This window comes from Dipteris shenzhenensis, chromosome 29 (genome assembly GCF_047967505.1).
Source record: "Dipteris shenzhenensis isolate YYH24624 ecotype China chromosome 29, Dip_SZ_1.0, whole genome shotgun sequence".
NCBI lineage: Eukaryota > Viridiplantae > Streptophyta > Polypodiopsida > Gleicheniales > Dipteridaceae > Dipteris > Dipteris shenzhenensis.
In genome coordinates this window covers 26,929,534-26,942,419 of record NC_141624.1, presented here as the reverse complement: position 1 = coordinate 26,942,419, position 12,886 = coordinate 26,929,534, and the positions used below count along the sequence as shown (strand labels likewise).

The 12,886-nt window shown below is 41.8% G+C and overlaps 1 protein-coding gene across 6 annotated transcripts; it reads left to right on the top strand.

Annotated features, from left to right (window-relative positions):
* The first annotated feature begins 5,859 nt into the window (after positions 1-5,859).
* LOC147882648 (bZIP transcription factor 1-B-like) lies at positions 5,860-10,168 on the top strand. 6 transcript variants are annotated; one of them, XM_087401136.1, is made up of 13 exons: positions 5,860-6,340; positions 6,649-6,786; positions 6,932-6,979; positions 7,074-7,172; positions 7,261-7,344; positions 7,479-7,541; positions 7,664-7,824; positions 8,161-8,218; positions 8,355-8,400; positions 8,589-8,839; positions 8,937-9,014; positions 9,289-9,486; positions 9,637-10,168. In XM_087401136.1, the coding sequence occupies exons 2-13, from the start codon at positions 6,730-6,732 to the stop codon at positions 9,853-9,855; spliced, it is 1,362 nt and encodes a 453-aa protein (XP_087257262.1). In that variant the 5' UTR covers positions 5,860-6,340; positions 6,649-6,729; the 3' UTR covers positions 9,856-10,168. The 6 variants fall into 6 exon arrangements, with proteins under 6 accessions (XP_087257262.1, XP_087257266.1, XP_087257265.1 ...); XM_087401140.1 differs by having other exon boundaries at positions 8,352-8,400; positions 9,331-9,456; XM_087401139.1 differs by having other exon boundaries at positions 8,352-8,400; positions 9,331-9,486.
* Positions 10,169-12,886: the final 2,718 nt, after the last annotated feature.

Genomic DNA, 12,886 nt, shown 5'->3' with positions numbered 1-12,886 from the left:
AAGTTACCCAAATGTACATTGGATATAAGGCCACGCATTGGTCTAATTAAGGTATTGATTGAGTATTGAATTCAATTTGTATTGTCTCGGATATATTGGCGACAATAGTACATTGCATTTACATTTTATGCAATATCAAACAGCTTCATGTTCAAATAGATAAAACCTCCACATTATTATCATTCTAGCAAGCATTAAATGTTAACACTAGATTGTACTTGATTGCACAAGTCTTCTTTTGGTGCTTAATTCTATAGATCTAGCCAAGCTTTTAAATTGTATATATAATATGTAGGCGAAAATTTCCAAATATATTTATTTATTATATAAAACTTTGGCAAATTTTCATGGACTTTATTTATAATTTTATAATCTTAAAGGCTAAACATAGCTCTTTTTTTAATTTTAGTTCCAAATTGTGGCGAATATACTAAGCTTTCATTTTTATAAAAGCATACAAACTTTCACAAGCCATATAAAACTTTCGCTTATTAACGAAACTAACACAAAAAAATCATCCTTGTGCACCACTAAGAAATCGTAGGTATCACGTGTGTTTAAGGGGTATTTAAAAAACCCCTTGACTAAATCTTTTTCCTCAATATAATCACCCCTCTTTACTTATGAACTATTACTTATGAACTAATGGATTTTTTTCTAAATTTTAATTAAGAAACCCCTCTTGTTATTGTAATTCTATTAAAAATTTCCCAAATGTGGCAATAAAATACCCCTCCATTTAAATCTTTGTGGTATACTAAAGTTTTTGGAGGTGAAAACCCCGAGTAGATGTGTACTTGGACTTGTGAAAGCAAAGGATATGGAGCTTATGCAAATGGATGTCAAGATAGCTTTCTTGCATGGGGATCTGCATGAGGAAATTTACATGGTACAGTCGGAAGGCTTTGAAGAAAAGGGCAAAGAGCATTTGGTTTGCAAGCTGAAAAAGAGTCTCTATGGCACCTAGAGAATGGTATCAAAATTTTGATGCTTTCATTCGATCCCAGGGTTTTAAAATAAGTGAGATTGATCATTGCCTCTACACTAAAAGGGCTAAGGATAATAGCTTGATACTCATGGCACTCTATGTGGATGATATGCTATTTGCTAGCAAGAACACTTATGAGCTGGATGCATTGAAGGTAAAGTTGCATGAGGCCTTTGACATGAAGGATTTGGGACCTGAAGGTCATATTCTTGGTATGCGCATCATGCTGACGGGAGTAGGAAACTCCTTTGGCTTTCATAGAGAAAGTATGTTACAAAATTGTTGCAGCATTCCAATATGGAGGGGGGGAACACAGTAAGTACTCCATTGCCTCCATATGTGAAACTGAGTCAGGAAGATAGTCCCAAATAAGATGAGGAGTGGGCCATGATGGCCAAGGTTCCTCATGCATCAACAGTTGGGAGTCTTATGTATGCTATGATAGCTACTAGATCGAACATTGCATTTGCAGAGGGAGTTGTTAGCTAGTATATGGCTAATCCAAGAAAGAGGCATTGGGAGGTAGTTAAGTGTATCATGAGGTACATGAAGGGTACCAAGGAGATGTGCATTTGCTTTGACAAAGGAGAGATGCGTGTACTTGGGTACACAGATTCAGACTATGCAGGGCATGTGGATAGGAGGAGATCCACTTCTAGTTATGTGTTCACCTTTGTAGGTGGTGCAATGTCATGGATGTCTCGTGCACAGAAGTGCATTGCTTTGTCTACCATAGAGACTGAATATGTTGTAACCACAGAGGGTTGCAACGAGGCTATATGGCTTGATCGGCTAGTGGGAGATTTGGGGATTCATACAAGTGTACCGACATTGCTTAGTGATTCAATGAGTGCTATTCAGCTAGCACGGAATCCGGTCTCTCATGTAAAGACCAAACACATTGAGGTTATTTCATCATGGAGGTACTTGAGTACAAGCACATAGAGCTTGTCAAGTTTCATACAGAGGATAACCCTACAGTGTTGACAAAGAGTCTACCTAATCCAGCAATTTGAGTATTGTCATGCATTGATGGGCATTGGAATATATGCTCACTGGATGTTCTCCCTTTAAAGGCACATTGGCCTTTAAGTGGGAGGTTGTGGGGCTTAAAGGCCACTGTGCCTTAACGCTGGTTATGTACAATACTCAAACACACATATATATGGATGACATAGGAGAGTAGGGTGTTTTGCACCCAAGAAATCTTGTGTGGCTCTCTTTTGGCTCTCTCTCTCTCTCACCCTCTTTCGTTCCGCTTCCGTTAAGAGCACTCTCAAGGACAAGGTCCTGGTCTCACAAACAAGACTCTAGAGGCAGATGAGACTCACCAATGCCACCTCAGAAGTCTTTAAGGGGATCCACCAACAAATAGATGCACAAAAGAAGCAGGCAGAAGAATTGCGCAAGAATTGATGTAGCCCCAAGAATCGAAAACAACCATGCATAGGAGAGGATCATGAGGGGCAATTAGGCAATAGGGGAATGGGCTCGAACCCCTAGCTGGCAGCATAAACATACAAGCACGAGACTTCCAAAGCCACATAGACTAGTGGCCATTCAAAAGAAGGAGGGATCGAACCAACAACAAAGGAGATGAATAATGTAAGCCCTCAACATCCATGAATGAAGGGCAGTAAAAGTAAAAGGTCAATTCATTGTAGTCACACAAGCTACCACCACGGGGCAAACTGGCAAGGAGTGGAAGATGAACCTACAAACCTGGCTCACATGTCATAATGAGATTTGTGAGAAGGATATAAGGTGCATCAAGCAATTGCGTGAACTGTTAACAGGCTATGGGGCCTCTCAACATAGAAATGATCTAAAAGAACCCCTTGGCTATCATCACCTAGGACATGGTGCCAAGCACATTTGGTAACCACTCACCTCCAAGGGCACAACTATAGTATATTCCCACTTGCCCTCTCCACTGCACTTTAGACTGACCAAGCCTATTGAAGGGCTATGATGAGGAGAATAAGTTGAGCTTCCAAAGTTCGAGCCATGGCACCAACCTATCAAAACACATTGGTGAGCAATAGGTTGTCTACCAATTGGGTAGTGAATCTAAAAGCCCACAAGAACTAATTCCAAAGCTACGCACACCATTCAAAAGCTACGCACACTCATATGGTCTAATGGATACTAAGTGAGATCTCTGTTTGTAGGGGCCCATAAGATCTATGAAGTCTTCTACACATGCTCAACACACGTGGCACAACAAATCGAGGAGTAGCAATGAATAACCGATCAATGGAGCCATGAGGACACATCTTAATACAAAGCCGAGGTAAGTGTTGAACCTTAGAGCTAGCACTTCGACACTTTAAACTCAAATCTAAGGAAAATAACCTAGCCAAAGCATGGAGCAACTTTATAGAGCCCCAAAGCGAAGAATGATGAGAGGTGATGGCCAAATGAATTGGTGAAGCTAGAAGCAACGTGAACCTCAACCTCAATGCCAAGCGCTACGCCTAAAAGATCAACAAAGGGCAGTGCAAGGGTGGCCTTGTTGCCACCTCCTCCTCAAAATCTCACAACATTGTCGCCTCCTCAAAATCTTGTTGTGACCTTGCCATCATAGCCCTGCACAATCTTTAGAAAACTCCATTCAACCTAATCTATGTGAGAAATCTTCTAGGATAAGATAGGATAGGTTAGGTGACATGTGGCATTATGCCACATCAATAGGCTACATAGTGTGCCACATCATTAGCCTAATCAACAAACTACCATGTTAGTAGGGTAGTCAGCATGCCACATCATCAAGCCATGCCACCTGAGCACATAGTGTCATATGGGCACACTTTTGTAAGCAAGATGTGAGCAGTACCACATCATCACATAGTGCCACATCATTATTTTTAACCATTCCTTAGACAAATTTTGTCACAATGTTCAAATGGCCATAGCTTTTGATACTGAAGGAATTTTGTAGCGGCGTAAAAAGTAGAAATGACTAATAGATCATGCTCTACGCATTGAGCACATTAGATTTGGATTCTAACATTTCCAAAATTCAGAATCATTTAATCCTCTTCATCGAATTCACCTTGTGATCCATTGCAATGACCCAAGCACATAAAAAGAATGAAGTAGAAATTTGTTGACAGTTTACATATGGACATGTATTATGGTGGTAGAGTAGCACAGGCACAAAGGAGATACAAACTCCACCAATCTAAGTGAGCCATTACCTAAATCACCCAATTAGTTTTATCTTTGGGCCCTGGGGTACACACTCATACATATGACACCTCCTCAATATTTTGGTAGTTGGTAATCCACAGAATCTTGCAAAGATGTGTGGCACGTGGTAGGGTTCTCTCTCTATTGGATTCAGGACAGTTGCACACATCTTGCACACACATCCCACCCATGTAAAGTCACTTTTGTTGAATGTTTTTGGCATAAGTTCCACACATACTTATGCCTTGTACGTCATCTTAGCTATTGTTTGACACATTGTTCTCATTACTTTACTACAAGCTTGATGTTTGGTGCACATGTTCTTGCACCATGACTTAGATCACAAAGTCTCCTCTCACACCCATATGATTGGATCACTCTTATAAAACACTTTGTTTTGAGAGAGCATATTAGATCTTTGCAGATTACAATTTAGCATAAGCCCCTTAAGCGCAATAGTGGCAACTCCTCATTGTGTTTTCATGGTGGGTAGACACTCTCGACGGGTAAGCCTCTAGAATAGAGCAGTACCACACAACCTCTAGCATGGAGCCATAAATCTTCACATCATCTTGGATTATATAACAACCATGACTTCGGATGAGATTTGTGAGTGGAAAGAGCACCTACTTTGACCTTTCATTGCCAAAAGGTCTATCTGGTTACAATGCTGACTTCAACCTCATTGGGCAGTCCACCCCAAACTTAATGGATTAATGCTTTTAAGACAAGGGGGAGATACAGATTAAGAAACATACTCCATGATTCTTTCTCCTTGCTTATGAATAGTTGATGTGCATTCCATCCTTTTGATTATAAATTTGGTATGCTCCCCATCACCCACACCTTTCACCACATCAATGCCCTCCAAAGCTTGAACTTGGCTTTGATCAAAGTGATGCAAAAAGCATTAGGACATCCTTCCAAGTTGACTTAATAAACAATAAGGCTTCATTTAAATTCATTTCCAATTGTCATGTTATAGAACTTGTGGTAGGGTATCTTACCTCATTTTCAACGCATGTCCCAATATTTTAATATCGATTTGGCTTGATGTGTAAACATTTGAATCATCTTATCACGTGCATTTGGAGACTCTCATTGATACAAAATGCTTAAACTCACAAATTCTCCTCCGAGCATTTTGATTGACGTAGATATGTTTTGACTATATAATAAGACGCACAATGGACGGCTACATAAGATGCATCATGGACTGGTCACCCTTTAAAGACGAATGGTTGGTAGAATTTGCAGAGTCGGACACGCTCTCGCATATGGAGATGTATGCGCCACATGCACAACCGCATTCCCACATGCATGCACGCACACAGGCACATCGGTTTTTACTCAAGCCTGAAGCTACCAAAGGAGCAATATAGTTCTTTAATGGGGGCCCTAAAGAAGGGGGGGGGGCCAAGGGGCCGAAAAAGGCAGCCACGCGGCGACAAATGCGAGCGAGGGAGGGGTGGGCCGTCGATGAGGAAGAGATCGGACGGCGAGGAGGGGGGAACGTGGAGGGAGGCGAGGAAGGCGTGCAGGCTGGCGTGGAAGGATGAAGGGAGGGAGGGTGACGTGGAGGATGTAGGGTAAGCTGAGGTGGCGAGAGGCCACCTCATCAAGCCGTACAGTTTCGTTCTCGTCTCTCTCGCCTTCTCCAAACGCAGAATTTTTGCTCTGTTCTTCTTCTCTGAGCTTTGCTTCTCTTCTCTTCTCTTCTCTTCTTCTGTGTTCTGCTCTGCTCTGCTCTGCTCGCCTACATCCACATTTGCACTCCACACTCTCATCCCACTTTTCTCTTCTTTCCCCAATTTCTTTCATACTCCTTCCCATCTTTGCTCCAATCGCCCTTCGCTCAAGAGCAGTAAACGCTGTCGGCGCTCCGACGGATTCCAGTTTGGGGCACAGAAGATCTGCTCACAGAATCACAATTTCCGTTTGTTTTGGTTGGAGCGAGCGTGAGCCTGCCGCTCTCACCACTGCCTCCCCCGCGCTTCGAGAGAAGCATCACACAGGAGGAAGGCAGTAGCGCGCATCGAGCTTCTCCCCCTTCCATTCCATTCGCGTCACCGATCTAAGTTCGCCCCCAGCTTTTTTGGCGACCTTCCTCCATTCATCTTTTCTCGCGGCTCGTACTGTCACAATCGTCTCTTTCAGGAGGTATCAGACCTTCCTTTACAGGGGACTCCACCTTTTTTAGTGTATTCTGTGTCACAAGCATTTGCCTTTATCACAGGACACGAAAGGTCTTCCATATATTATGCGTCAATTCGTCGATGTTCTCTCAACACGAGAGAAGTATGTTGGGTGAAGCAGCAATATTTGCACTGGTGAACGACCACGCTTACTTAGGTTCTGGGCTAGGAAAGTCTCCAAACGTAGGATTTGGCTGTCCTGTAGAAAATTTAATATTCTTGGCAAACACCCGACCCGTCCTGTAGTTTACATGCAGTCAATTGTGTATGCAGAATCTTAGACTGCCGGACGGGAACAAGGCGTATGTTTGGACACTTGGAGAGCGCAATATTTTGAAAAAAATTCTACTCGTTATGGGGACAAGCGAGGGAGTCGCCTCGACGAAGAGTAACAAGGCTCCTCCTCCACAGGTGAGCTTAAGTGATTGAAACGAATTTCGTCAGTAAATTCTTTTAATTCTGAATCTGTGGTTTGACTGGTAAAACTAAAAAACGATGATATCCATGTATGCACTTTTCAATAGACTTTATTATAATTTAGTGCTTACTGTTATAGGAACATCCTAATACGCCTTCCTACGCTGAGTGGGCCGCAGCATCTCAGGTAAAGCTCATCGTGTTTCAGTGTTGAATCACGCTGATTTTCGAAAGGCTGGCTATATGCTGTGTAGTGACATTTTGCTTCTTTTTGTCGTCAGGCGTATTACGGTCCTGGGAGTACTCCACCCTATCCAGGTTATTTCCCTGCTACGATAGCATCTGGTCAACAGACACACTCATATATGTGGGGAGGCCAGGTAGTGCTCACTTTTGACATGATAAAACTGGTATCTGGTGTTAAAAGGTGATTACCTCTTGCCTTACACGTTGGTCATATGTTTGCAGCCGTTAATGGCTCCTTATGGCGCGCCTGCACCTGCTCCCTTATACCCATATGGAGGCATCTATGCACATCCAGCACTGACGACGGTAAAATAGAAATGTTTGTGCAGTATTTTGCACCTTGCTCCTTGAAATAATCCTTATTTCATCTGTTTAACATCCAAATGTATTTCATCAGTTTAACATCCAACTGTGTTCTTTGTTTCTGATATTCTTACCAGGGCGTGCACCCGCACCCTTATGGCCAATATGCAATGCCTTCTCCGTGCACTGACCTTGCTATGGTGAGATGCTAGAGTTCTCATAGTTACAGTGCTTAATCAAATGAACTAGTATTGAAGCTGACTCAAGTAGAAATAGTCAGTTTTGTAACAATGTTACTTATGCACTTGTACTTATTTCCCAGACAGCTGCAACTACAGGAGTGGAAGTTAAATCGCCAGAAGCAAAATATCACAAAGGAATCAAAAGATCCAAAGGAAGCTTGGGCAGCCTTGGCATGATTACCGGCACTAGAAGTGATGGTGCAGAAGGGACGTCAGGTTCTGCAAATGACCGTTCACTAAGGTACCTGTGATTTACCTGGTTCAAGTTCTCATGGGGCTCGGAGTATAGATGCTGAGTGACATATCTAGTGTTCTTGTATAATAATACCACTTTCTTTTTTTCATTCAACATTTCCTAAGAGTTTGAGTGCAGAAGAACATGTCTTCTGCATTAAGCGAAAATGGTGTGCATGAATAATATGCTTTGTGTGTGGATGTGTGTGTATGTGTTTTAACCTTGTAAGCGCAAAGGTTAAACTGTACTGTTTTATATTTTTTTATATAACGAGTTTGAATGTATACCTCAATATTCTCTTAAATCTGCACTTGTAACTCAAAATATGTGATGGAAATCCAGTGGTGAAAGTGGCAGTGAGGGTTCAAGCGAAGCTAGTGAGGAGCACTTTACCAAAAAGGTGAGCTAAGTTATGTCAGTTAATCTTTTCTGAGCTAGTAATTTCGTGCTGAGAATCTTACATTACTCGGTTGCAAGAATTCATGTGGATTACTTCTTTGAATTGAGGTTCTGGTTGGTTTTGTATATTTCAGCAGTCTCGAACCACTCTTAAAGCCAGCTTCAACAAGCACTGTATGGATGGTAATCCCTCTTGTCTGTCCTACAGAGACACAACTAAGAAACAGCAGTCCTCCCAACCATGATCACAGAAATACATACATAATTTAAGAGCGTTATCTCGTTTTTAACCTGGGACAAGTATTTGATATGAGGCTACTCATGTACAGGCAGTCTTTTTACTGACATGTTATCCTGTACTGGCCAAGCAGGAGATGTGCATTTAACTTCAGGAGAACGTAGCACTGCTAACCCTGTCAGTGGAGCCATTGCTACCGGAAAACCAGCGGCTGAACCCCCAATGAATTTAAACATTAGTATGGACTACTGGAATGCATCCACTCCCACCACAGAGAAGGGAAAGGGCACTTCAACTGGATTGTCAAGTTTAGTACCTGTCTCTTCAAGCTCCCAGCTTCTTGTTCCAGGCCAAGATGGAATGGGTGCAGAGCAATGGTTGCAGGTAATCGTCTACAATTACTGATTGGCTATCTGACTTGTCATTTACTTTAATTAAGTTTGTCAGATTGAACTCCCTGGTTCGATTGACTTTTTTACAGGATGAAAGGGAGCTAAAGCGTCAGAGAAGGAAACAGTCCAATAGAGAGTCAGCTAGGCGCTCCAGGTTGCGAAAGCAGGTACAATAGTGGATGTCACAGAGTTTTTTAATGGACAATTTTTAAATCTGTTCACTGTATCTCTGCTAGCATGATGTGTGCAATTTATGTATGTGTGAGGGAAAAGCTTTTGGACATTGAGTGTGAGCACATAACTTAAAAAGAGTGTCGTATGTGTTGGGAAAATCTCTCTATGTTGAGCATGAGTAAATTCTGATTGTGTGAATGTGAGAAATAAATAATGCCACTTAACATTTTGGATATAGCAATAAGTGGAAGAAGTACTGACTTGCAGATGTCAAAGCTTAAATTAAGGGGGCTTACCTTGTTGGGGCAGGCTGAGTGCGAGGATCTGAGTGCACGTGTAGACTGTTTGACTGTCGAAAACTCGGCCCTACGGACTGAGTTGGACCGGCTGGAAGAGGAATGCAAGAAGCTATTTTCAGACAATGCAGCCCTTTTGGTAGAGTATCAAGAATATAAACTTGAGCAGGCGTGTTCATGAATTCCTGATGTGGCTGTTCTTGTTTCTTATGCAGCCCTTTTGGTAGAGTATCAAGAATATAAACTTGAGCAGGCGTGTTCATGAATTCCTGATGTGGTAATGCTTGTTTCTTATTCTTAGTATTGGATGAAACAGCAGAAATTGCAGATTTGTGACGATAGAAATGCTGAACCATGCCCAGGGCAATTAGGTGAGAAGGAATACATGCAAGCAAAGCAGAACACATTGGATCAAAAGCGTGGAAACAATGGTTTCACTTTCAAAGTAATAAATGATGTGAGGATTGCAGAGCATTGTGAGTCACCTGCAGGCGTTCTCCCTCCTAGAGGCCATTCTGATGTGACTGCTGCTGGTTGATAATTTGATAGCTGTTCGGCTGTCATAAATGAATAGCCAAGTTAATTGTATACAGTAGCACACAGTATTTTGCAATGTGCTCTGAATCGCTCTTGCATGGTCTTTTGTCCTAGGCTGAGGTTTATAGGTTAAGATGGATGCAACATCATCTATCCTTGATCCATCTCTGGCTTGGCAGCAAATCTGAGGGAACCCAACAACTCCTGCCCTTTTTTAATCCATTGGGGCTAGTAAGTCTGAACTGACAGCTTGTACAATTTTGTGATTATGTATGTATTTCGGGATTTTATTGAAAGTAAAATTTGGAACTCAACTTACTGGTGTGAACTGCAAGGCTGAATGCCTACCTGATTTCACCATAGGCTTGGTCTTTATTTGGTAGGACTACATACCTATGAGTTTCAGGTTCTGCCAATTAGTGTGGATGAAGTTGTTAATTGGTTATGTCAATAGTCTTTCAGGTTAGTCATAACATTTGGTAAGTTGATTGAGTTCAGTAAACAGTCTTGGAAAGTCTTTTTGAGGGGCCAGATTGGCATGCAGATGATGTCGTTAACGTTTCAACTCTTCACTGTGGGTGGCCAAGGTGCATATATGGCTCTAATAAGGGTTTCATGATGTGGATGGTTGACTGCCATCAGATAGATGATGTCTGGTATTTGCTTAGGCTCCCATATTAGGTGGAGAATGTTGGAACTCGCCATCTTGAGACTTTTAGTGCCTTGATGGTAGGATGGTTTGATGCTTCAACGTTACATCATGTTTTGCCTCAATTCCTAACATGTTGTGAACCGTTTGCTGGTGGGTATAAATATAGTGAATTAATCATGAGGTTATTGAGAGAGACATTAGGGGGGGAAGTAATGTATAACCGCTGAGTACCGAGGTGCCGCTGCTTTTATATATCTCTGTCCTTGATTTTAATACAATATCAGTGCACTGCTTGCAATCTTTTAAGACATGAATTTGTGCACTGGGTTGATCTCAGTAGCTGGATTCAATTAAGACACGTTTGCAAATCTTTGTCAGTACCACATTTCAAACCTTGCTTAGCTATTGCTGTGACAGATCAGCTGTTCTAGTTCTATACTAAATTTTATTATATGTAGCTTTCAAAATAGGGTTAAAACAAAATTGCAAATTGGTTTTCGTTAAGTCAAACCGGAGGTGGCTTTTCTTGACCAAAACCATTTAGTTTGCAGTTTTCTCTGCGTGCCCTCCTTTTCCACCAAATAGGCTTGATGACCAAAGAAGTTGTAGATCATTGCTTGCTTCTTGCGACTCTGATGTAGATACAGTTTAAATGTATATAATGCCGTTTAAGTTCAAGGGACATTGATGTGTTCTTTGTTGGTAGTGTCGTTTGATCGTATAGTGTTATCTGATGTTACTCCTAAAAGGTGGTCAAGAGCATAGCCTTGCAGGCTAGCAAATGAGTGAAGATCAAGAATGTTCAAACCCCTGTGCATCCTAGGCGAACAAACATAATTGTATTTGAGAAGACGAAGTACCTTGCGATTGTTCTTGGTACACCAAAAGCATTCCATAACCTTAGTGAGAAACTTTTGAATATCCGGAGACGACCTCGGAATAGGGGGCAAATAAAACTACACACAAGCCATGAGTATTGGCTGCACAATCCGAAGACGAACATGCAATGGCCAAGTAGATAATTTCCAATAATTCAACTTGCGGAATAGCTTTTGCAACACCCAATGTCTCTTGTGGCAAGGAAATATGCCATGTAGAAGGATAGCCTAAATGACGTACCACTTGATCACAAGAGAGTAGAGGTCTAGGCCATCCAAGAGGATAGCCTAAATGACGTACCACCTTATTAGAAGAGGGCAGAGGTCTAGGCCACAAGATGCAATGGCAATCACTAGTGTGTATTTAGCATAGATGTAGAAGTAGCAAATATATATTGGCTCTGTGTGGGGGCTAAAGGCCACAGTCCCTTAATCCCGGTTATGTACAATACTCAAACACACACACATATATAGATGGCATAGAATATTAGGGTGTTCTGCACCCACCAAAACTTGTGTGGCTCTCTTCAGGCTCTCCCTCTCTCTCACCCTCTTATGTTCCGCTTTCGTTGAGAGCACTCTCAACCAGTATTATAGCCCGGGTGGTCTATCTGATGCGTGTGGGTGGTCTAGTTGAGCCCATGTGTGTGCCTGGAGCCTCAAGCCTTGAGTCTACTAATGCAGCTCAGTGGGAGGAGGGAGCAAGCTTGTGGGTGCTTGTTTGTGCTACTCAGGTGGTATTGGAACTTGTAGAAGCCTGTAAGTGGTTTTTGGAAGTCTTTGAGTGGTTTTTTGCAAGCCTGCAATTGGTTTTGGAGAAAAAAGACGTTTTTTTATGATTCCCCTATTTCTTTCGATGATTGAGAGTCCAGAATGACCTGTGGAGCCAACCAATTGGCTTTGTTATGGGTAGCTACCATGAAGGCAAAGTGTGTAGAGTTTAAAAGACTCCCTTTGGTCTTAGACAAGCACTCCCTGATCCTTGTATGAGAAGATACAATCATACTTGGTTAGTCATTGCCAACACCCTCTATATGAAAGAGTATCATGGAAGATTGATAATGCTCATTCTTCATGTGGATGGCATGCTATTACTAGGAACAATGAGGATGCCATTTTAGATTTCAAGTCTCAATTATGGATTTCATTTGAGTTGTATGATCTGAGTCTCTTGCACTTTTGTTTGGGAGTAAATTTTATGTAGATGGATGAGGCTACTATTTGATATAAGTGTGTATAGTGAAGTAGTAGGATCTCTCCATTGCACTTCAGGAGTTCAAAAACCCCTGCATTCTTGAATTTGGGATCATTTCGTTGGATTTTTGACTCACTCTCTCTGCTTCGACGTTTTTCTACCAGTGTGTTGGAACTCGAGTTTGAAATAACCATTTGCAAATCTGTCAATTTTGTGGACTCAGGAGGTCCTAAAACTTATGTGTTGCTCATCCTTCGCACTCAGTAGAGTTTACAAATAGATCGGTTTGCAAAAAAAAATTTAATCC